The sequence below is a fragment of the Anolis carolinensis genome, chromosome 2 (assembly GCF_035594765.1).
Source record: "Anolis carolinensis isolate JA03-04 chromosome 2, rAnoCar3.1.pri, whole genome shotgun sequence".
In the NCBI taxonomy this organism is placed as follows: Eukaryota; Metazoa; Chordata; class Lepidosauria; order Squamata; family Dactyloidae; genus Anolis; species Anolis carolinensis.
The window spans coordinates 181064984-181090471 of NC_085842.1; the positions used below are offsets into that span (position 1 = coordinate 181064984).

At 42.4% G+C, this 25488-nt stretch overlaps 2 protein-coding genes across 2 annotated transcripts in view; one reads left to right on the top strand and one right to left on the bottom strand.

The window, feature by feature from the left end:
- The window catches only part of syp (synaptophysin), a 59189-nt gene extending 50149 nt beyond the window's left edge, over positions 1–9040 (top strand). The window contains exon 7 of the mRNA XM_062971238.1: positions 5372–9040. The gene's annotated coding sequence lies outside the window, so the exon portion shown is untranslated. The remainder of the gene's footprint in view (positions 1–5371) is intronic.
- Positions 9041–14635: 5595 nt separating this feature from the next.
- trex2 (three prime repair exonuclease 2) lies at positions 14636–25065 on the bottom strand. Its single transcript, XM_003216878.4, has 2 exons — positions 24778–25065; positions 14636–21738 (listed from the first exon to the last, which is right to left on the bottom strand). Exons 1-2 carry the CDS (start codon positions 25010–25012, stop codon positions 21053–21055), a joined length of 921 nt encoding a protein of 306 aa, XP_003216926.2. The 5' UTR covers positions 25013–25065; the 3' UTR covers positions 14636–21052.
- Between the last annotated feature and the right edge of the window lie 423 nt (positions 25066–25488).

Genomic DNA, 25488 nt, shown 5'->3' on the forward strand with positions numbered 1-25488 from the left:
TGATTCTAAGATTAGGCAAACAAAGCATGTGTGCATAACTGACATTTGTTTGTAGTTTTGCACAACACCATCTTAACATTGCCTTTGTCACCTTGCTGGCTTATACCTCTTTGAGCACAGAGGATCTTGCCCTGAGAGTCCAGGAGACCTTGGCCAAACACTTTCAGAAATACCTTTATAATCATAAGGTGAGGTTTCTAGCTAAAACAAATTCTCTGGAAGTGGATTTCTCTATCAACAACTTTTCTGTACTCCTGAATGTTGCAGGAGCGCCCCATTCTAGAACTTTTCTCCACTCCATCATAGACAGAAATGAACCAGAGTTCAGAAAATGTTATCAGGATGCCAGAGACATAGGTTGATCAGAAAGAATGCTGTTGACAACGACTATAGCTAAGTCAGAAACATGGAAATCACTGGAGTCTTTCACACAATACAGTTGCATGGTTGTGATTCCACTTTAATTCCCATGCCCACATCCTATGGAATTCTGGGATTTGTAGTTCTGGAAGGAGCATCTATGGTCCTTAGCCAGAGAACTCTCAAAAGTGGAGTCATAGCAATGTAATAAAAGGGTCCTGAGTATATCTTGTAAAGTGTACTATCTTCACTGTACAATTATAAATCCCACTTGTCCCATCCCCCAGACAGTCTTAGGCCCCTTGTACACTGCCATATAACCCAGATTATCAAAGCGGATAATCCAAATTGTCTACTGACAATACCAGCTCTTCATCTTAGAAATGGAGATCAGCACCAACCCCCAGAGTCGGACACGACTAGACTTAATGTCAAGGGAAAACCTTTATCTTTTACACTGCCGTATAATCTAGTTCAAAGCAGACAATCTGGATTTTATATGACAGTGTAGAAGGGACCTTGATTTTATTCTACTCACATTATGAGCAGAGCCGGCCCTAGGTATTTTTCAAGTGTAGGCGAACAGAATTTTGGCGCCCCCCCCCCCAACCCAAGCACTGAAAAATAAATGCGTTGGATAAGCGAAAATGTTGGATAATAAGGAAGGATTAAGGAAAAGCCTATTAAACATAAAATTACATTATGATTTTACAAATTAAGCACCAAAACATCATGTTTTACAAAAATCAATAGAAAAAGCAGTTCAATACATGGTAATGTTATGTAGGAATTACTATATTTGCAAATTTAGCACTAAACATTGAACAGGGATATAGGGCAGTGTGGACTTAGATAACCCAGAGAGCCCTTAGTATTAAAAAAAACTCTAAATCAGGACAATAATAACAATAAAGAACAACACTCTGAAAACAGAAGAAATCCAGACAGTAAACAATCAGGGACAGCTAACACCTCCCAAAAAAAGATTCTTCCAGGCAAGAAGAAGCCAGGCCTTGAAGCCACAGGGCCATTAAATGCTACTAAAGGTGATTAATTACAACATTCACACCTGCTTCAGAGAAGAGTTCTTTCTCCCACCATGGACCTTCTTCAGATGTATAAACCCCACATACCTAGCTTCCAAGTTCCCACAGACCTCACAATCTCTGAAGGCCCCAAAAGTGGGCTCGCATGGTGCAAAGGTGGGATCGCGCCTGCTGGAAGACCCAACGCGGGCACCGGGAGGCCCAGCGTGGCCGCCGGAAGGCCCGAAGGAGAAGGAGGCGTAGAGTGGTGCCCTCCTCCCAGGATGGTGGCGCCCCCGGGACGATGGCGCCACAGGCAAGTGCCTAGTTCGCCTTATGGTTGGACCGCCTCTGATTATGAGTATAAAAGATGGAAACCACCATACAGGCCCTCTCCATAGAAATGCCCCCCTTATATGTGCAATAAAATTATAAAATCTTATTTTAAAATTATATATACAACTAGCTGTGCCCGGCCACGCGTTGCTGTGGCAAAGTATGGTGGTATGGGAAATAAAATATTGAGGAATTGGTGGTAGTTAAGGTAAAGGGTAAAGGTTTTCTTCTGACATTAAGTCCAGTTATGTCCAACTGCACACTGAAGTGGATCATATGGCAGTGTGGAGTCAAGATAATCCAGTTCAAAGCAGATAATATAAGATTATAAATGGGTTATATAGCTGTGTGGAAGGGCCTTGAGTCTACACTGCCATATAATCCAGTTCAAATCTGATAATCTGTTTTTTATAGGCAGTGGGGAAGAGGCCTAAGTGAGGCCTAACTCTACCTGTTCCCTGGGCTGAGTGGGTTGCTAGGAGACCAAGTGGGTGAAGCTTAGCCTTTTAAATGGCAGCAATTGGATAAAAACAATTATTCCTCTCCCTCTAATTAGGATTTTATTTTTATTTTATTTTTGTTGTATGAACGTAGAGGCATGGATGAGGGGTTGTGCTGCCAAGTTTAATGTTTCTGGGATGTGCAGTTTTGTTGTTTTGTCCTAGGCCGAAATTTCATTACCCTTTTATATATATAGATATATGTTTGTAAAAAAATATATAGTATCCTATATAAAATAAAATAATTTAAAATATTGTTAAAGGATACAGATGTAAAAGCTGTCGCTCCTCCAAGAAGTAGTCATTTGTTAATGAGACCTTTTTCATGCCTCTTCCAGGAACACAAGCACAACAATAATAAATGCACAGCCTTTCAAACTACTAAAATATCCAGTTCTTTCACTTCTTGATCCCACTGATAAATAGCTATGCATGTGTCTAAAAGGACTGGGGTGATTATTAAGGACACATTTCCAACATCCCAGTGATGAAGACCCCGTTGCACAGTTGTGTCCGTCAGTTGTGTAGAAAAACGCCCACACACATCTGGACTGCAAGGAGCTGGGTCTCTGTCAGCATGCACAGCATGACAACAAACCTTTGGGATAATTACTGATAGATAATCAGCTTTTCTGGCCTGTCCTGAGAGAATTGGAATTTGTAACCTATGGCAAGGCCAGCCCTGTTAAGCCTCACTTGGACAAACAGGGCTGTGTTCTTAAAATCCCATAACAAACTCAACTGCCAGTTCAGCTGCTCTTAGTAGGTGGAGGGGAATTCTGGATTTTGTCTCAAGCAATTGGATTCCATCCTCCTCAATCCGTCTTGAAAAGCCAAAAGTGGTTGTTGGCTTCAGCATAGCCTTTACTGAAGATTAGTCCTCGGTTGCTGGAGTCCAAGTAGCCACCTTCCTAGGGTGCATCCACACTGTAGAGTGAAAGCAGTTTGGCATCACTTGAACTGCCCTGGCTCAATGTTATAGAACCATGGGATTTATAGTTTTACAAGGTCTTTCTTATTTTCTGCCAGTTAATCAAACAGTTAAAGTGGCTTCAAACTGCATTCATTCAACGGTGTAGATGCACCCTTGTCTCCTTATCATCCATTTGAACATTTTTAAACAGTTCTTTGCCATTCACATTGATTCGAATGAATGAGTATAGGATGGTGGTTGGTTCAAGATTATTTTTTTTCTGTGTCAGGAGCGACTTGTGAAACTGCAAGTTGCTTCTGGTATGAGAGAACTGGCCGTCTGCAAGGACGTTGCCCTGGGGATGCCCAGATGTTCGATGTTTTACCATCCTATGGGAGGCTTCTCTCATGGTTCAAGATGTAACCATATAAATAATGCATTGACATATGCGCAATAATACAATTAGGAATACTATATTGCACTTTTATGCACAAAACTATATATGCCTTCAAGATACCTGTAGTCTATCCATTGGATAGACTACATCAGCTCTAAATTATTAAGTATGGTTTTCTGTGGGCGAGCAGAAGACGACCACTGGATGGCATATGTTCTGTATCAGAAACTAGAGCTGATGTGGTCTATCCCATGCAATTTTCTGAATCAGCAGCCCAAATAACCAAACCGAATCTAAAGTTGACCAAAAACTTTTGGTACTTACTTTGGAGAGTGATCCCTGGTCAAAGTGGGCCATGGTCAAACAAAAGTTGGGAATCACAGTCCTTGATTGCTCCCTGGGTTGTTTCAGCCAAATGGTCTCCTCTAATGCTTGTATTAGATATTTATGGCATGACTCCGAAGGGCCCTTCTACTTTGCCATCTAAAATCCACGTTATCTGCTTTGAACTGGATTATACGGCGGTGTAGACTCATACAATCCAGTTCAAAGTAGATAATGTGGATTAACTGCTTTCATAATCTGGATTAAATAGCTGTGTAGAGGGAGATATAAACTTGCTTCGATTGCAGCCCATTTTAACGGCTATAACTCTATCCTCGGGAATCTTGGGATTTTTAGATTGATAAGAATTTTGTGCTCCCTAAGTACAAATTTGAGCCCCCAGTGGCACTGTGGATTAACCTGCTGAGCTGCTGGACTTGCTGACAAAAAGGTCAGCGGTTCAAATCTGGGGAGTGGAGTGAGCTCCCGCTGTCAGTTCCAGCTTCCGCCAACCTAGCAGTTCGAAAACATGCCAATGTGAGTAGATGAATAGGTACCGCTCCGGCGGGAAGGTAAGGGCGCTCCATGCAGTCATGCCGGTCACATGACCTTGGAGGTGTCTACGGACAATGCTGGCTCTTCGTCTTAGAAATGGAGATAAGCACCAACCCCCAGAGTCAGACATGACTAGACTTAACGTCAGGAGAAACCTTTACCTTTACCTTTAAGTAGAATTTAGGAGCCCAGTGGCGAAGTGTGTTAAAGCACTGAGCTGCTGTACTTGCAGACCGAAAGGTCGCAGGTTCAAATCCCGGGAGCGGAGTGAGCGCCCGTTGTTAGCTCCAGCTTCTGCCAGCCTAGCCGTTTGAAAACATGCCAATGTGATTAGATGAATAGGTACCGCTCCGGCGGGAAGGTAACGGCGCTCCATGCAGTCATGCTGGTCACATGACCTTAGAAGTGTCTATGGACAACGCTGGCTCTTCAGCTTAGAAATGGAGATGAGCACCAACCCCCAGAGTCAGACATGACTGGACTTAACGTCAGGGGAAACCTTTACCTTACCTAAAGTACAAATCTAGGGATTCCATACAATATTTTTTTTCGTGTCGGGAGCAACAGGAGTTGCTTCTGGAGTGAGAAAATTGGCAGTCTGCAAGGACGTTGCCCAGGGGACGCCTGGATGTTTTGATGGTTTACCATCCTTGTGGGAGGCTTCTCTCATGTCCCCGCATGGAGCTGGAGCTAATAGAGGGAGCTCATCCGCACTCTCCCCGGGTGATTCGAACCTGGCAGCTTTCGGGTCAGCAACGCAACCTTCAAGTCACGAGGCTTTTATCCCCTAGGCCACCGGGGTTCCATATTCCATAGGATGTTGCCATGGAAGTTAAAATGGGATCAAAAAGCTGGCATATGTGTGTAATCTTCTGTTTCTTGGAGCGCAATATTGCAGGAGCACAGAAGTGTTTCCAAAGTTCATCCCCAGTGTCTCTCTCTCTTTGCTTTCTTTCCATAGGTCTCTACCCGCAGTAGGAGGAGGCGCTGCGAGGAGGAAGCCGCCATCCTGTCCCTGCCCCCCATGTCCCCTTGTGCAGGGGAAAGGGGGGGCGGGTGGGTGCTCGCACTGGGAGGGGGCTGGCGGGGTTCCCCTCTCCCAGGATGAATGTAGATGTTCGTGCTGTTTATATATATATATTATATATATATGAGAAACTACAACTAGAGATAGAGATCGCCCTCCTCTCCCACTGCCCCATTGCCTCATACACACACACAAGCACACACAACACACTGCCCTACTCCATTCCTCAACCCACGACAGCTCCTTGACCATACACACCACTCCTTTTATACCCCACCACCACTCTCTGGCCCTTTCCCTCCAGGATCCCCAAGAAAGCTATACAATCTCTTCTCTCCCCCCCCCCCCCCCCCCCCGCCCCTGTACCCCTTAAATCTCATACCTGACAGTATGGAAGGCACTGCATGACTCTGGCATCACTCTTCCGACCCTGCTCCCTGCACATGGCAAACCCACCTCCATCTCCCCTCTGCATGCCCCAATGAAAGCGAGTTGGTCATGGGGGGAGGGGGTCCGAGGTTTGTTGTCTTGAGCGTCCAAAGGCCAGGCAGTTTTCGGGCTTAATGGGATTGGGGATCCATTCTCTATCTGGCACTTTAAGTAAAATTCTTTGCACACAGTCGTGCGCACACACTTCTGTTCCAAGCTCATCAACCCCAAGGGTCAAGATAGAGGGCGGTGTCAATCTTGGGGTGCTCTCCTTTCCTATTGGTTCATATTGCAGATGGGGGGCAGTATGACGGGGGGGCCTAGGAAAGCTCCGTAGCATTTGGGGTGCCAACTATTGATCTGAAGGGGTGTGCATCTATTTATTTCTGCAGAAGGGTTTATTCTAGTCGGGAGGGAAAAGACAAAATGGGGGTGGGGTCGCTCCTAGTGAACCGTCTTTCGGGGGCCAGAGCCCCATTATTGCCCCTAATACCAGCATGTATGCCATGATTTCCAATCCAGCTGGGGTTCACAGTTCAGAGGTGTTCAGGTGGGGACAGATGAGGAGACTCCTATACCCTTTCTCCTGTGCTTTCTTTCAGCCACCCTCCGCTTTTCTTCTGTCACTTATTCTTTCTCGCCTTTTTGTAATTCTAAGGCTTCTCGCATCTTTTTTTTCACCCCATTGTCCACACCATTTGAATAATAATAATAATAATAATAATAATAATAATAATAATAATAATAATAAAAAAACTTTATTTATATCCCGCCACCATCTCCTCGTGGGGACTCAGACTAGGGAAGGAAGAGCATTTTGATCCAGCCTCTTTCTCATAAGAACTTATCAGATGGTTCAGATCTATTATGCTCAGGATGGACAGAATGTAATAACTTTAAAAAAAATGGGAGAAATCACAATTGACAGTTGTACATCCAGTCATATGGCTTTGAGTCTGAATTTCTCTGGATTCAGCAATATTCACAGTGCTGATCTGAGATCGCTACCTCTTTTGTTTTGTCCTCTACTACTGTATAGCAGTCAGGTACAACATTGTCTTATGTTGGGAATATCCAAATTTGCTGACATTGATCAACACAGACATATGAGAAATTAGCTTCAGCTTTCAGTAAGACTTGTCCAAAATTTGCCAAAAAGAAAACAAGCAAGTATTTTTTTTTTACTTTTTAAAAAAAGGGTTATAGCACAAACCTTCATGAAAATGGCCCACTGCAGTCAGAGGATGTACACTATTGACAGTTGGAGTTACATTATTGTAATTCCTTCATTTTTGAGATGGGGAAAGGCTTGAATTCTATAAAAATCAGACAGAAGAGAAATTGAATTGTCCATCCATGACATAACAGGGTTTTTTAGGTTATCCATAGGTTGGTTCAAATATTCAGCATGATTGCATGCATGCTGTCCCCACATACTCTTGCATTTGGGAAGTCTTCAGGGGTAATCTTCAGAGACTAGAGACATTACTACAACTCCCAGAATCCCCCAGCTAGCATAGCCACCATGCCATTTTGTAGTTGTCAGCCAAGTAAAAGAAAAGTAATGTCCAGGCTCTGGCAAGAACTTGAAGGAGGCACACAACCTATTACTGTTGCACTCACATAGGGAATCTTATCTATCATTTCTGTTTTAGTAATGAACACTTACTTTATTTAGGCAATCTCTCGTAGCTCGAGGATGATGGCCCTCCAAGTGTAGTGTCTTTGTGGTGGATGCATAGGTGGCTGTGGAGACCTATTCTTGACCCGCATGTTCTTCCGCAGTGAAGACATCAGTTTTCAGACAGAAGGCGGTATCCATCAGGGTTGGCTTGACGTGCCTTCCTCTTGGCACGTTTCTCCCTTTCGCCCTCCATTTGTGCCTCTTCGAACTCCGCAGCACTGCTGGTCACAGCTGACCTCCAGTTAGAGTGCTCAAGGGCCAGGCCTTCCCAGTTCTCGGTGTCTATGCCACAGTTTTTAAGGTGAGCTTTGAGCCCATCTTTAAATCTCTTTTCCTGTCCACCAACATTACGTTTCCCATTCTTGAGTTGGGAGTATAGTAACTGCTTTGGGAGACGGTGATCGGGCATTCGGACAACGTGGCCAGTCCAGTGAAGTTGATGGTGTAGTAGCATTGCTTCAATGCTGGTGGTCTTTGCTCCTTCCAGCACGCTGACATTTGTCTGCCTATCTTCCCAAGAGATTTCCAAGAGGCTCAATGCGGATGCAAAAGTTAATACAATCAAGGCCTCCAATGTTTTCTCAAGATTGTAAGGCAGTTTCCTGATCTAGACACTCCTACATATTGTTAAAGAAGGCCTATAGATATTATCAAGGTAGAAGAGGCGTTCTAATGTACCATAAACAAGAGTTATTAACACAGATAGGGTGGGATATTTTGTATTTGGCATCAAGCCATGACCCTTTGCAAGATCTTGAACAAATAACTTTTTAAACGCAGCTTCCAGAATCTTCCAGCCAGCATGACAACTGAATGATTCTGGGATTTATAGTTCACAATGTAACTTTTCCAGGTTCTACCCTCAGCTCACTTAGTTAGACACCCGCAGCATCCGAGTTTGATTCTTCTCTGTAATTATGCTGAGGACGAGAGTAACTTAGCATCTCTTTCTCTTCTGACTCTGTCCCACTTCTCATTCATTTCTTGTGTTCCGTTCTTCTATCTTTCCTCCCTCTACTTTCTTTTTTAAGTTTTTTACCCGCTACTCACCCTCTCTATTGAGCATCCCACTCACCCATCCTTTTCTCTGGCCCTTCCCACAATCCCTGCTCCTCTGCTCTCAATCTACAATCTGTGGCCTCCAAACAGACCTGTTTCTCATACCAGCCAAAGCTTCCCCCCATCTGCCCCACACTCCCTCCCCGTCTACCCCAGTGGCACTCTGACTATATATTACTCAGTGTCTGTGTATCTGATCGTGCCGTAATTGTGCGTTTCGGTTTGTCCGGCTCTTTGCCCCGGTCGATATCGTGTAATTTTTTCTTCCATCTTTAAATGACAAAAATACCAACGACAGCAGCAACAGCAAAATGACAGGAAAAAATATGCATTACTCCCCCCCAAGTCTGCCCCCCTCACCCCAAAGGTATAGAGAAAAAAATGGATAAAAACCAAATAAAAAGAGAAAGAAAATGTATTTCAAAAACAAATGCTGTAGTGTCTTTATTTCAGGTTATTCTTGTCATATCTCGTATCAACTTCTTCCAAACTCAGTCTAAGTTTCTGTGTTGTTGTTGTGATCGTTTTATATTTATGGTGATCATTTGTGATTTATGGTGATCATTTGTGATTTATAGTGATCATTTTTGAATTATGGTGAGCCTAAGGCCCCTTCTACACTACCATATAAAATCCAGATTATCTGCTTTGAACTGGATTACATGGCAGTGTAGATTCAGATGATCCAGTTCAAAGCAAATAAAGTGGATTATCTGATTTGGTAATCTGGATTATATGACAGCGTCATATCCTATAAATCGTATCCCACAAATGTAAAAAAAAGATTTTAAAAACAATTTTTTTTAACTCAAGGGAACAGTCCTTTAGATTTTCCTGCATGACTATGAATGTATATTAGTCATCTTCCACCAGAAGCTGATCATAGATTCACGCTGAAGGACCTAAAGCAGAGCTTTCCAAGCATTTCCTGTTGGTGACACACTTTTTAGACACGCATCATTTTGCAACACAGTCATTCAGCTTTACTATCAAACTGGAGGCTAAACCTGCCCCTTAAAAGAGATAACGGACACACACATAAATTGTAGTCAAATGTATGGAGATATAACATATCTCATGAAAAAGTATGATTTATTGCTTATTTCACAAGCTCATTTTTCTCATTAAATTTGGATGTCACTCCAATACACGGCAGCCAACATGCCAACATGTCACGACACAGTTTGGCAAGCTCTGACCTAGAAATTCATAGAGGTAATTTCTCTAGGAATTTAATTGTGGTCAATCACCAGTGTAAATTGACCCTAGAATCGCACTGAAGAACCAAGATATTCCTAAAGAGATTTTTTTTATCAAATCTGTGAATAATCAAATCCATTTAAGACATATCCTCAAATATGCAAGGCCTTTGAAACTGCCGGTGGCTCAGTGTGTTAAAGCACTGAGCTGCTGAACTTGCAGACCGAAAGGTCCCAGGTTCAAATCCCGGGAGCGGCTCGAGCGCCCGCTGTTAACTCCAGCTCCTGCCAACCTAGCAGTTCGAAAACATGCCAATGTGAGTAGTTCAATAGGTACCGCTCCGGCGGGAAGGTAACGGTGCTCCATGCAGTCATGCCGGCCACATGACCTTGGAGGTGTCTATGGACAATGCCGGCTTTTCGGCTTAGAAATGGAGATGAGCACCAACCCCCAGAGTCAGACATGACTGGACTTAACGTCAGGGGAAACCTTTACCTTTACCTTTGAAACTGCAATTCTAGTTTTACTGCAGGGTGCTTTTAGGATTTTTTTTGCTTTGTGACAAAATAATTAAGATGAGGTTGTTGTGTGTTTTCCGGGCTGTATGGCCATGTTCCAGAAGCATTTTCTCCTGACGTTTCACCCACATCTATGGCAGGCATCCGCAGAGGTTGTGAAACTAAGCAAGGGAGGTTTATATATCTGTGGAAGGGCCAAGATCTGATCTCAGATTATGTGGAAATGGAGACATATAATCCAGTTTAAACCAGATCATCTGGGAATCAGATCCTGAGATATAGGCCAATGTACAAAGAACTTGAGACAACATGCATCCATCACACCACTCATGGCAGTTTATACATAGCATTACACATATAGAACACACATAATTATTGTTTGAGTTATTATTAAATAATATTCTGGCCTTTGTAAATCATCCCTCTGCCTCTCATGGTACTCTCCAAGAAAACAAGACAGCCCTATGCCTTGTGTCCAAATCCAAAGCTCTGCATCACAGCATTCTTCCATGCCGCACCCCATCTCTGTTAACCACAAGCTATCAAAAACGATCCAGAAATATTGGCTTGTTCCGTGTCTTCTCTCTAAAAGTCCAGATCCTTCCGTGTGTGTGGTAGGCGGCAGCTCTGATATTCTTAGTCACCGCTTCTGTGGTGATTCACACAGTCTCTCCATGTTAATGTGACACTCGGTCCTTTTGCAGAGGATGGATTTGTTCTGACATTTGCAGGCGTGGGATTGTCGTCAACCACCAATGCCATTCCAAGGTCCCTTTCCTTTGGTCTGATGCATTTTATCTTAATGAGTTTATTCTTTTTATTTTTTCTCCCAGAAGCACTGAACACCTTTTCTCTGCCCAGTGTGCCACCTTTGCACCTACACTGCTTGAGGTAGGGACAGTGGTCCAATTCATTTCAATTTAATTTTGATTGGTCAAAGCTTTTGATCCTAGCAAAACTGGAAATGTGGCAATATCAATAGATTATCCCATTCTATCTAGGTATGGGTCAGAATTTCATTTCCATTTGCATTTTTTTAAATCAGCAGTCACTCAGATTTAAAAGTGAGAGATAACAAAAGCAAGCTCCATGAGCTCTGGCTGTTGCTACATACCTTCAAATCAAGATGAATTCATAGTGTTGGACCAAATTGAAAATGGGCCCTTTCACACAGCCATATAACCCAGAATATCATGGCAGATAATCCACACTATCAGCTTTTAACAGAATTAGCTGAGTCCACACTGCCATATACAGTGTTCCCTCACTTATCGCTGGGGTTAGGTTCCAGGACTACCCGCAATAAGGGAAAATCCACGAAGTAGGGACGCTATGTTTATTTTAATATTTATACATTATTTTAGTAGTCATACACTATTTTAAGTCTTTATCAACTAATCGTGTGTTGATAAATCGCCTCCTTCTCCTCCTGTTGCTGCTTGGGCTCCTTTTCTCTCCCTTTGGCTTCTTCCTCCCTTCCTGAGGCTGTAAATTGTATTTTTTATGATTTATAATAGTATTTTAGAGTTTATTGAAAAACCGTGAAACAGTGAATCTGCAAAAAGTTAACCGGGAAGTAGTGAGGGAACACTGTAATCCAGTTCAATATGAATTTTATACAGCTGTGTAGAAGGGGACAATATTAGACCTGCCATATATTATCTGGTGGATATGCAGAATTTATTATTTATTTACTTACTTACTTCATTTCTATCCCACTTTTCTCCACATCAAAGGGGACTCAAAGCGACTTACAAACATTAAAATACATCTCAACAAAATCAACAATCTAAAACATGAGCAATTAAAACACCCATCAATCAATTAAACAGATTAAAACCAAATAAATGATCTCATAACCAAATCGTTTTCCAAAATCCATAGTCTGTTATCCAAGCTGTTAGGGTTTCATTCCGTAGTTTCCTACTCACCAAACACCTGCTAGAAGAGCCAGGTTTTAGGTTTTTTCCCCCTAAAAATCAGGATGGATGGGGTCTGCCTGATGTTGCCAGGGAGGGAATTCCACAGCCAAGGGGCCACCGAAAAGGCCCTGTCTCTCGTCCCTACCAATCACACTTGCAAAGAGGTTGGAACAGGGAGCAGGGCCTCCCTGGTCGATCTTAAAGCTCTTATAGGCTCATAGAGGGAGATGCATTTCGACAGGTAAGTTAGACTAGAACCATATAGGGGTTTATAGGCTAAGACCAGCACTTTGAATTGGGCTCGGTAGCAGACTGGCAGCTGATGGAGCTGATGTAACAGAGGAGTAGTATGCTCCCTGTGCCCTGCCCCAGATAGAAATCTGGCTGCCGCTGGTTGGACTAATTGAAGCTTCTAGTCCGTCTTCAAACTCAACCTCATGTAGAGTGTGTTGCAGTAGTCTACACAATATGTAACAAGAGCATGGACCATTGTGGCCAAGTCTGACTTCCCAAGGTACGAGTGTATTGGCGCACAAGTTTTAATTGTACGAAAGCTCCTCCAGCCACTGCCAAAACCTGAGGTTCCAGGCTCAGCGAGGGGTCCAGGATCACTCCCAAGCTGTGAACGTGTGTCTTCAGATGGAGTGTAATCCCGCCAACACAAGCTGTAATCCTATACCTTGTTCGGCCTTACGACTGACCAGGAGGATCTCAGTCTTGTCTGGATTCAATTTCATTTTGTTTGCCATCATCCAGACCATCACAGCAGCCAAGCACCGTTTCAGGACCCGAACAGCCTCCTCAGTCACAGGTGGAAAGGAGTGAGAGAATTGGACATCATCTGCATTCAGATGGCATTGAACTCCAAAACTCCGGATGATCTCTCCCAATGGCTTCATGTAGATGTTAAACAACATGGGGGGGCAGTACTGAACCCTGTGGGACCACACAGGACAATGGCTGCAGGGTCGAGCAGGTGTTCCCCAACAACACCTTCTGAGAGCGACTCTTCAGGAAGAACAGGAGCCACTGCAGAACAATGCCTCCAAGCCCCATTCCCACAAGTCATCTCAGAAGGATACCATGGTCTACGGCAGGGGTCCCCAAACTAAGGCCCAGGGGCCGGATGCGGCCCTCCAAGGTAATTTACCTGGCCCCCGCCCTCAGTTTTATAATATATTTTTATATCAGTTTTAATAATATAATATATTGTACTAGCTGTGCCCGGCCACGCGTTGCTGTGGCAAAGTGGTGGTGGTATTGGTTAAAAATTGTTGTGTAATTTTTATTTGACGTTATTTGCAATATTATTTTTAGTTATTTTCTGTTATTATAGTATTTTATTGTATTAATTTTAGTGTTTTTTATTATTTTTTATTGGGTTGCTAGGAGACCAAGTTGAAGGAGCTTAGCCTACTAACTGGCAGCAATTGGATAAAAGCAATTATTCCTCTCTCTCTAATTAGGACTTTATTTTTCTTTTCTTTTTGTTGTATCAACCTAGAGCCGTGGATGATGGGTTGTGTTGTCAAATTTCGAGGTTGGGGGGCCTGTAGTTTTGTTGTTTTGTCCGCTGCCCTGATGCCATCACTCTTTTATATATATAGATATATATATAATATTGATAAAAATATCATGTTATACAATATAATACTAATAATAATACCATATAATAATATTAATTATATGTTATATATTACATATAGTATTACAGTATAGTGGTATAGTTCAATATAGTAATGTATAATGCTAATATTGTGCTATGCTAATAATATAATATATTGTATGTACATACAGCTGCTCTGAGTCCCCTTCGGGGTAAGAAGGGTGGGATATAAATGTAGTAAATAAATGTAGTAAGTAAATAAATAAATAATTTTAGACTTAGGGTCACCCAAATTCTGAAATGACTTGAAGGCACACAACAAAAACAACAACAACAACAACAACAACAACAACAACAACAATCCTAATTAACTTGACTATCTCATTGGCCAGTAGCAGGCCCACACTTTCCATTGAAATCCTGATAGGTTTATGTTGGTTAAGATTGTTTTCATTTTTAAATATTGTATTGTTCTTTCATTGTTGTTGTTGTTGTTGTTTTGCACTACAAATGAGACATGTGCAGTGTGCATAGGAATTTGTTGGTATTTTTTTTCAAATGATAATTCGGCCCCTCCATAGTCTGAAGGATTATAGACCAGCCCTTTGCTTTAAAAGTTTGAGGACCCCTGGTCTACGGTATCAAAGGCTGCTAAGAGGTCCAACAGGGACACACTGTTGGTTCTGTTGAATGCGGATAGACAGTGAATCTTAGAATGATAACTGATCTGTGATCAAAGGGACACGCTGTTCAAGAACAAGAAATTCAACTACTTCTTGATGAAGACAAAGAGGAGCAGTTTATTAGACAAATAGGGAGCTTTTAATAGTTTGGGGCACAGTGATCTCATACAAAATTCATTACATGTGCGGATAAATTCTCACAGTAGAAGTCAAACTGTCATCAAAAGAGAAAAACAAAAGACAATGATTCAGTCATACAGTTGCAATGCAGGGTGATTCAACTCTGGTTATTTTGAATGTGTAAAGGCGGGTGAGACCTGAGTTAGGCTGTTGACATGTCGACACAAATCTCAATGCATTTCTTTCTCTTGTACTTGGAAGAGACCTCACGGGCCATCCAGTCCAAACCCCTGCAAGAAGCAGGAAAATCTCATTCAAAGCACCCCCGACAGATGGCCATCCAGCCTCTGCTTAAAGAAGATGGTGGTACTTTGGTGCTAAAGCAAAAAAAAGTTCTTTATAACTCTATATCCCATAGGACAGCTGTAAGCAGTGTCATTCTCAAAAGTGAAGTTAATTCCCTTTGGGGGGAGGGGGGAGGAGCAAAATACCGATAGACACAAGTGGGAGATAAAGGTGAAATCAGCAAGGTTAATATTACTAAGAAAATATCATTTGATATGTATAGTGAAATGGTGATCGATTTTGATATTATTCTACCTGTGTTTACAATAAAAACATATTTTTAAAAAGTCAAGTTTATTCAATGCTAGGCTCTAATTATGGTATTGCAACTAGTGTTAACAAAATCTATTCTCCAGATGATCCTTTAACCTTGCCAAATGCAACCTTTTCATAGATTTCTTGCAAGAGAAAAGGTTTCCAATTTCCTTCCTATTGGACCAGGAGAGAAATTTGCCCCGTGGGTTTTGATGGCTGAGCAGAAATCTGAACCCTGATAACATGGGGTCTGTGGCCCCTTCTACATTGCCATATAAAATCCAGATTATCTGCTTTGAACTGGATTATATCACAGTGTAGACTCAGATAATTCAGTTCAAAGCAGATAATGTGGATTATCTGCTTTGATAATATGGGTTATATGGCAGTGTAGAAGGGGCCTGGGTCTAACATTCAAACCACACCATACTGGATATCAGCTCTGAGAAGAAAGTTTAATGATAAATGGAATCTGGACTACTCTTTTGCTAACAGGGTTGGTCAACGATCACAGGAATGAGAAGCATTGCATGAAAATAAAAATGGCTACTTGCTAATAGCTATAGATCTCAGATGGGTAAATTTTGTGTCTCCAGGTGCTTTGGATTTCAGCTCTAAGGACCCTTCCACACAGCCATATAACCCAGAATATCAAGGCAGAAAATCCCACAATATCAGAAGGGGACTTAGAAGTCTATTCCAACATTACCAAGAGCAAGAGAATGTGGTAGTTTCCATGTCAAACAGATGGAAGGCTACAGATTTTTTATGTCCAGTGGATGCCTATGAATCAAGCATGGAGTTGGAGTTCCTCACCATAAAAAGGGATGCCCCCCCCCCCCATATACACACCAGTATTTTACAATTTAAATTTGTTCATGTTCAGGAGAGTTTTTCAAGCAGAATTCTGAAACCCTATTTGCATTAAGAAGCATGAAAACCCAACAGGGATGTTAAGGAGTAAGTCTCCTTTATAGAGGCTACAAGCGTGAAGAGCAAGGCACATTTAGTAACTATTAAAAGCATTTTATTACGATTGACATAGTAGTTTCACATTGTGACACAGCAGTTATTCTTGTGACCACATGAAACAGAAATAGCTAGAGCCAAATGTGGATGTTTCCAGTGAATCACAGAGTAAACTATCAGGAAACTTCTGCCATGTACAAAGTTCAACAGTCCTATATCGCAATTCATTTGTTACAAAAGGCCAATTGCTTCTATATTTTCAAAGGGGTAGCACACAAAAACAGATCTATTTTTGATGAAAAGATCACCTGTACACTACTGTTTTAGCTTTGTTCTGAGAGCTCGAAATTCTTTGTGATCTTTTGAAAAGTATGCCTAGCAGTATCATTGGTTCCTACATAAATCAACATGAAAGAGGGAAAGCAATGGAGCTTGAGGAACCTGATGAGCCTCTGAGTGACATGGTATACTTTTGCTCCAGGAAGGCAGCATATTTCTTGAGCCATTTCATCGGCTCTCAAAATGATGGCTTCCGTTCCTCTAAGGAGGGAGTTGCCTACTACCAAGACCTGTTTCCTTTGAGGCTTGACAGGGCCTCTTTTGTGCAATGTAGTGTGTAGGTCCCCTGAAAAGTGTTGCTGTTGAAGTGGACTGTGTGGGTGTAAGGTGTTGTCCTCCTCCTCGACATCCCCGGTGCATGTGTCAAGAACAATTCATTGAGATGTACCCAATGAATGCAAGTGTGTTCCTGTTGCGCCTGGCCTATGATTGGGGCCAAAGCATCTGCGTGCTTGTGAAAGTGTGAATGTGGTGGAGCATTGTCCCACTCAGGACTATCCCCTGTGCATTGATCAATGACAGTCCACTGAGTGGTATCCGAGTAATTGTGGTTCTCCCCAAGATATGTTTCCTGATCAAGTGTTAGTGGTGTAAAAATGTGGAATCTATTGTGTAAATCCAGCTGAGCAGAAGTATTCTGAGGAGGCTGCCTGGTCCTGTGTCTCTTTCTAAGGGTGACATTCTTCCAAGCCTGAGGGTTGTCTATATTTGAAGTGATGTCCCCATAAGTTTCCCTATCATGTTCGTGTAGGTGTGATGTGGGTTGCGTATCTAGAACAGCCTGTTGTGCTGTGAGCAAGAAGAGCTCGAGTTCCTCAATGTCCTTAAGGGTCTTAATTCAGTTCTCGAGTAGTTGGATCCTCTGTTCCATGAGAGAAATGTTTGCACTTCATGCAAGTGTAGTTGACTAGTTGTGTGAAGAAGCAGAACATGCCGGAGCTTGTGCACATGATGAGAATGTTTTGCTTTTGTTCCATCTCCTGGTGAGTGAGGATACCAGGAGGGATCCTTATCGTGTTAGTTAATATGCGTGGACGTTATGTGAGGAATACTAACCACCTCCCCGTTGTATGTTTGTTTTGTATTGTAAAGATATGTGAGTTAGTGAAGGCATGGCTTGACTGCCACTTGAGTTCAGACACTGGCTTAAATACCTTTAGCTTTCAAAGAACAAGAAATAAACACTCATTCAACTGCTGGCTTCAAAGAACAGGGAACAATCCATCATTTAACAGTAGCTAGTTCTCCTTAACAGGAAACTCTCAATCAACTGCTGGCTCAAGTACCTACCGTGTTTCCCCGAAAATAAGACAGTGTCTTATATTAATTTTTGTTCCCAAAGATGCACTAGGCCTTATTTTCAGGGGATGTCTTATTTTTCCATGAAGAATTCACATTTATTGTTCAACAAAATATGAACATTTATTATATACTTTACAGTAGTTGTCATCACAAACCAGCATAACCAGACAAACTGTGAATCCTATCAAGAATTTCTTATTACTACCATTATTTCCATGTATATGGTACGTACATTTATTGATCCTGCCTGCTCTAGTGTTCTGTTCGGCGGGCATGCTTCCAAACAAAAACTTTGCTAGGTCTCACTTTCAGGGGAGGCCTTATATTTAGCAATTCAGCAAAACCTCTGCTAGGTCTTATTTTCTGGGGATGTCTTATTTTAGGGGAAAGAGGATAGCCTTGCCTTCAAAACAAACACTCACACAGCTTTCTGGTGCCCCCAGTAGAGCAGCTAGCCTTTAACTATGGGAGCAAAGCACACACTCAGCTTTCTAGTGCAATCTAAGAACAGGCTTACCTGAAGCAAGGGAGCAAAGATGGCTTCTTGCTTCCTCAATTTCTATGGGAACTCAACATGACAACCTTAGCTATTTTAAAAGAACCTCTTTTCAGTTATATTCCAACAGAAGATGAAGAAATCGGCTCATTCAATGAAACAAAGGCAACAGGCAAACAACATAAGCAACAGGAATTACTTTTCATTACAATACACCATTTCCTTATGGCATTCATTGCCGCAAGATCCATGAATGATCAGCAGCATGAATGAATATTCAGCAAAGCTAGAATAATTACACAGTGCATAAGGTCCATGGAAGCCTATTTGCCACAACAGTCACAAACATGTCAAGACAGTTAAATATGTTGATGCAAAACTGCCCAGAGTCCCCCCCCCCCCGAGGTAGGGGGGGGGGGTGAGAAAGACAGAATACAAATGTATGAAATAAAATATGAAATAAAACACTGAAGACAACAAGAGGACCTGGAGGTTTTTGAGAGTCATTTTGAGATCATACTCATAATGAGCCAGTCATTTGACATCTTCCTTCAGTTATAAACACGCCAAAGAATGTACAGCAAACAACTCAGCCTCATCTCCAATTTGAAACACAGAGTTAATTTAATAGTATTTTTTGATATTGCGTACTGTGAAATAATACTCTCAAGGAGCAAATTAGTATCAGGAGACAATTCATATGTACGTTGACATGTGTTGACTGTTTTAAATAAGTATCCATCTTAAACAAATTTATGTTTTTTTACAATAGTTATACTTAGGGATACAGCCATATTATATGCAACTTGTACTTAGTACTGGCATTTACAGTGTTGAATTCATTTTTAAATTTCAATTAAAGTAATCTATAGATTAGAACAGTTGAGAGGCAGTGCTGCACAGTTTGCTACCAATAACTAAATTGCCTGTTCAAAAATTGGTTGAATATTAATTCCACTAATTCATAAATTAGTGAAAATAGTTATATTTATTGAATCCAAAGAGAGTCTAAGAATACCTGTGGTGAAACAGACAATAATCCTTCTGTGGTGTCAGGATGCCCGTACAGCTAGCAAACTTGAAGCTTTGGGAAATTACACGAATACAGTTAAAAAAATTTTTTCAAAATCTACTATTAATATAAAGTCTAATGGGTAAAAATAGAAAAAAAACCACTATTACTTAAATATTTCAAAATTATTATTGATTCACAATTACGATACTGATTACTGAATGATAAAATTAATTGTTAATCATTATTATGAATAAATATTGTCATTATTGATTACTGCCCAAATTATTATAGATTGGCATCCAGAGAAATGCCAAAAAATAACTTATGGGAAAAGCCCTATTACTTAAAATATTTCAAATGTATTAATTCATAATTTATTGATTACTAAATAATAAAATTGATTGCTAATCTTTATTATGAATAAATATTGGTTGCTATTGAAGACTAAGCCAATTAAAGGCCACAAAGTACAAACTCATGCTCTGTGCCTGGATATATGGAAGGCATCGTAATATTATAGATTTGGGATGAAGAAGGACCAGTAGAATATGTCAAAATCTCCCTCCTACTTTCCTTCCTACAATTAAATGAGACTAAGTAAGGCTGTAGCCCTTCTGAGGTAATGCTCCACTAAGAAAATTCCAGTTTTGCAACCCACTTCCTGACAAAAAAAGGTGTGCCAGAGTAGGAAAACCTGTAGGGAATGTGCTATTGAGTCAATAGCACAAATCAACAAAACGTTTCAGTGCAACTGATCTATTTAACAATGCCCAAACCGAATAATTTATACTGTGTGTGTTTCATCACATAATGTATATTCTTGGGTTTGGGTGTTGTTAAATAGATCAATCTACTGAAACACTGACACTGTATTATAGCTGACAATATTTTAACATTGTTATTGACATTTTCCTTCAGCTATACTCACAGTGTACAGCAAACAACTCAACCTCACTCCAAATTCGAAACACGTAGCTAATATTAAAGTATTTTTGGAGATGGGGTACTGTGAAATAATATTCACAAAGGGTTAATTAGTGTCAGAAGACAGGCTCTATTATGGCAATTCATTTCCAACTTATGGCAATCATGATGCAGGCTGAATGTGGAGTTTTCTTGCTGAAGGAATTGAACCCTGTTCACCAGAGTTATAATCCTAACATTCAAATACCTACACCACAGTGGCTCTATTTTGACTAACACTGTTTTTGAAATACAGTAGTCTCACTTATCCAAGTCTCTGGATTATCCAAGCCATTTTTGTAGTCAATATTTTGGTGCTAAATTAGTAAATACAGTAATTACAAGATAACATTACTGAGTATTGAACTGCTTTTTCTGTCAAATTTGTTGTATAACATGATGCTTTGGTGCTTAATTTGTAAAATCATCACCTAATATGACGTTTAATAGGCTTTTCCTTAATCCCTCCTTATTATCCAAGATATTCGCTTATCCAAGCTTCTGCCGGCCCCGTTTACCTTGGATAAGTGAGACTCTACTGTAGTTTACATCTATCAGTGCTGAGAAGTAGTCTTCCAGGCTCTATGGCTAACAATGTGCATGAAGGTTGTATATATCCAATCCCATCATTTAGGTATTTAGCCTCAACAAGGCAGAAAGGCTGGAGGATGGAGTCAGGCTTCTTCCCACCATCATACATTATGCAAGTCTCAGTTCCTGCCTATACTGGGCTGGTACATAGGCCGGATCTCCTTCCAGGGGCAGGCGTTGCGGGATGCCCATTCGATCAGCTCAGGAGCTCTAGCCAGAAACACTAAGAGAAGAGTGATCACGTCCCCTTCAGCAGAGTGGGAACGGACAGGATCCTGCCCATAGAAGTACCGGTACATATTTCCCAGCTGGTAACCCCCATGTGCGCCTTTAACCAATGCCCTCAGGGCGAGCAGTGTATCCAGGCAGCCCATGTCCGGAGACAGCTTGGTGCCCACTCTCTGAAGCTCGGTATGCAAGAGGGGGAAATCAAAACCCAAGCCGTTGTGGGCCACCAAGCAGACTGGGCCAGCTTGCCGGCACAGGAACCCCCGCAGGGCCTCCACCACAGCACTGTTGAGATCCTGCTTGCAGTTCTCCTCCAGGTTCTGATTGCTCAGCCCCGTGATCTCCTCGGCTCCAGGGGTGAAGGGTTTCTGTGGGTCGATGCAGAGGGTGAGCTTGTCTATGATGCGAGGCAGCAGCTCCTGCGGGGTCAGGGCATCGTTGGGTAGAGAGAGCAGCAAAGATCGCCGATGAACAGCAAAGAGGCACAGCTCGGCCATGCGAGGCCAGTCTCGGGGTAAGCCGGTAGTTTCGATGTCAAGGAAGACAAACGTTTGGAAGTCCTGAGGAACGGCCATGGCTGTGGCAGAGGAAAGGGGCGTTAGAATTGTGTAACTGTTTGGAATAAGTAGTGTTCTATCCTATATGAATATGTGTGGTTCATCTCATTTTGACACCACCCCAGTTTCCTGGGCAGAAGAGATAAGCCACTTTTTAAAAAGTGGCGTATCTCTTTAGCACTAGTGATTGCCAAGGCACACAAAACTGCAGCTGTGAGTGTGGTCATCCTTGATTTTGGGTACACACCATTAAACCAACAAACAAATATATAAAACATTAAAATAAAACAGGAAATGAGGAGTGGTGCCTCCTTCCATTTACTCTCATCTGTTGGAACTCTCTCCCCCGGACTGTGGTGGAGGCTCCTTCTTTGGAGGCTTTTAAGCAGAGGCTGGATGGCCATCTGTCGGGGGTGCTTTGAATGTGATTTCCTGCTTCTTGGCAGAGGGTTGAACTGGATGGCCCAGGAGGTCTCTTCCAACTCTAATAATAATAAACTTTATTTTTATATCCCACCCCATCTCCCCGAAGGGACTCGGGGCGGCTCACAACACGGACAAGCCCGAAACAACAACACAACATATTTGACAAAAACTTAAAAACATTCCAACGATACACAAAATAAAATAATGGACAATACATTAAAATCCAAGCAGATAAAATCAGAGTAATTACTCTATTATTCTATGATTCTATTATTCTACTTCCCCTTGACTCAAGACATAGAACCAAACTGTGGCTGGATCTACACTGCCTTATATCCCAGGATCTGCCAGTGTAGATTCATATAATCCAGTTTAAAGCAGATCATCTGGGATCAGAACCTGGGATATAGGGCAGTGTAGATCCAGCCTCTTATAATCCAGTTCAAAGTAGGTAATATGGGGTATCTGCTTTGATAATCTGGATTATATGGCAGAGTAGAAGGGGCCTAAGTGTAAACAACTTTTTTGTGCTTTGAACCCAATTTGCAGCAGGTGAAATACACTGAAGGCAAAGGAGGGAAATGGGAAAAGTGAGAAACTGCGACCCATTTTACACTGCCATATAATCCAGATTATCAAAGCAAACAATCCAGATTCTCAATTTTGAACTGGATTATCTGCATCTACACTGCAGTTCAAAGCAGATAATCTGTATTTTATATGGCAGCATAGAAGCTGTCTGGGATGTTGAAAAACTGGGGAAAGACAGAGGACCTTTCCCTCCCAAATCAGGATAGTTGGGGCCCTTGTACGCTGCCAGATGAAATCCTGACTATCTGCTTGGAACTGGATTATATGGCAGTGTTGACTCAGATAATCCAGTTCAAAGATGATAATGTGGACATACAACAACCCTATATGGATTATCTGCTTTGATCATCTGAATTATATGGCAGTCTAGAAGAGACCTTAGAAGGTATGCAACCAGTGCCATTTCCACTCTTTGTTCTGAACTCATTATTATTCACTAAAAGCAGAAGATAGGAGCAGAATTCAAAACGATTTTAACAGATTAGAGAGATAGGGCAAAACTAACAAAATGAAGTTCAACAAGGACATGCAAGATATTCCACTTAGGCAGAAAAAATGAAATGCAAAGATACAGGATGCGGGATGTCTGGCTCGACACCAGTACTTGTGAAAAAGATCTTGGGGTCTTTGTGGACAAGTTAAATATGAGCCAACAATGTGATATGGCAGCTAAAAAAGCAAATGGGATTTTGGCCTGCATAAATAGGCATATAGTGTCTAGATCAAGAGAAGTCAGGCTACCCCTCTATCCTGCCTTGGTCAGACCACACTTGGAATCACACTAATTCTGGGCACCACAATTGAAGGGAGATGTTGACAAGCTGGAAGGTGTCCAGAGGAGGGTGACTAAAATGATTAAGGGTCTGGAGAACAAGCCCTATGAGGAGCAGTTTAAAGACCTAGGCATGTTTAGCCTGCAGAAGAGAAGACTGAGAAGAAACATGATAGCCATGTCTAAATATGTGAGGGGAAGTCATAGAGAGGAGGGAGCAAGCTTGTTTTCTGCTGCCCTGGAGACTAGGACGTGGAACAATGGCTTCAAACTACAGGAAGGGAGATTCCACCTGAACATTAGGAAGAATTTCTTCACTGTGGGAACTGTTCAGCAGTGGAAATCTCTTCTGTGGAGTGTGGTGGAGGCTCCTTCTTTGGAGGCTTTTAAACAGAGGCTGGATGGTCATCTGCCGGGGGGTGATTTGAATGTGATTTTCCTACTTCTTGGCAGGGGGTTGGACTGGATGGCCCATGGGATCTATTCCAATTCTATGAGTCTATGATTCTAAGGAGCCCCAGTGGCAAAGTGTGTTAAAGCACTGAGCTGGAGACAGAAAGGTCCCAGGTTCAATCCCCAGGAGCGGCCACTGTTAGCTCCAGCTCCTGCCAACCTAGCAGTTCGAAAACATGCTAATGTGAGAAGATCAATAGGTACCACTCCGGCGGGAAGGTAACAGCGCTCCATGCAGTCATGCTGGCTACATGACCTTGGAGGTGTCTACGGACAACGCCGGCTTTTCGGCTTAGAAATGGAGATGAGCACCAACCCCCCCGAGTCAGACATGACTGGACTTAACGTCAGGGGGAAACCTTTACCTTTTTATGATTTTTATGATGGAAGCCCCAAGCTCGAATGTAATTAAAGTTCATGATACCTTCATGTTTGAAGGCAGGCTACCTTTGAGAAAACAAGGCACCAGGAGGAAACAACAGGGGGGAAGCAGCACTGTTAAAGGAATGCAGCCTGACCCCACTTTAGCTGCCATGGCTCAATGCTATGGGGTCCTGCGAGTTGTAGTTTGGTGAGGCCCCATCACTGTTGGACAGAGAAGGCTAAAGACCTTGCGTTGCGCCTTGACAGGTAAAGTCAAGGCTCAACGCAAGGTAAAGTCAAGCTCATAAAGGTAAAGTCAAGGCTCATACTCCTTGCGTTGAGCCTTGACAGGTAAAGTAACTTAGTGGGTTGCACTTAAAGCTCTACCCAGTGCTATTTTCCGGGGGGGGGGGGGGGAATGAAACCACACACACACCCAAATCTAATAACTCACCCCACCGGGAGCAATGATCCCAACGCTGCCAGAACTGCTCTGAAAACGAAAGCGCTGTGCCCGGGCAAGTCCTAGGAGAGTGACGGTCTGTTTGGAGGGCGGGGTTGGACAAGAGAGGCGGGCCAAGGGCTGGAAGGGGGCTGATGGGAGGAGTTGTAGTTCCCATGTCCAGCCCCTTTATGGCCGGGCGTTGTAACAGATAGAGCCCTTTCCCCATTTTTGCAGAGCTTGACATTTCTGGAACTGCCAGCGTTCAATGCTGTAGAATCCAGGGAGCCTTGTTGTTTATTTGTTCAGTCGCTTCCGACTCTTCGTGAGCTCATGGACCAGCCTACGCCAGAGCTCCCTGTCGGCTGTCGCCACGCCCAGCTCCTTCAAGGTCAAGCCAGTCACTTCCCTTCATCTTGCCCTTGGTCGACCCCTCTGCCCTTTTCCTTCCATTTCCCCAGCATCATTCTCTTCTCCAAGCTTTGCTTATTTCCTGGAGTATGGACTGGTTGGATCTTCTTGCTGTCCAAGGTATTCTCAGGATTTTCCTCCAACACCACAGTTCAAAAGCATCTATCTTCCTAGTTTGTGCCAACCCAGCAATTCGAAAACATTCAAATGTGAGTAGATCAATAGGTACCACTCCGGAGGGAAGGTTACAGCACTCCATGCATTCATGGCAGCCACATGACCCAGGAGTATGTCCGTGTATCTACGGACAAC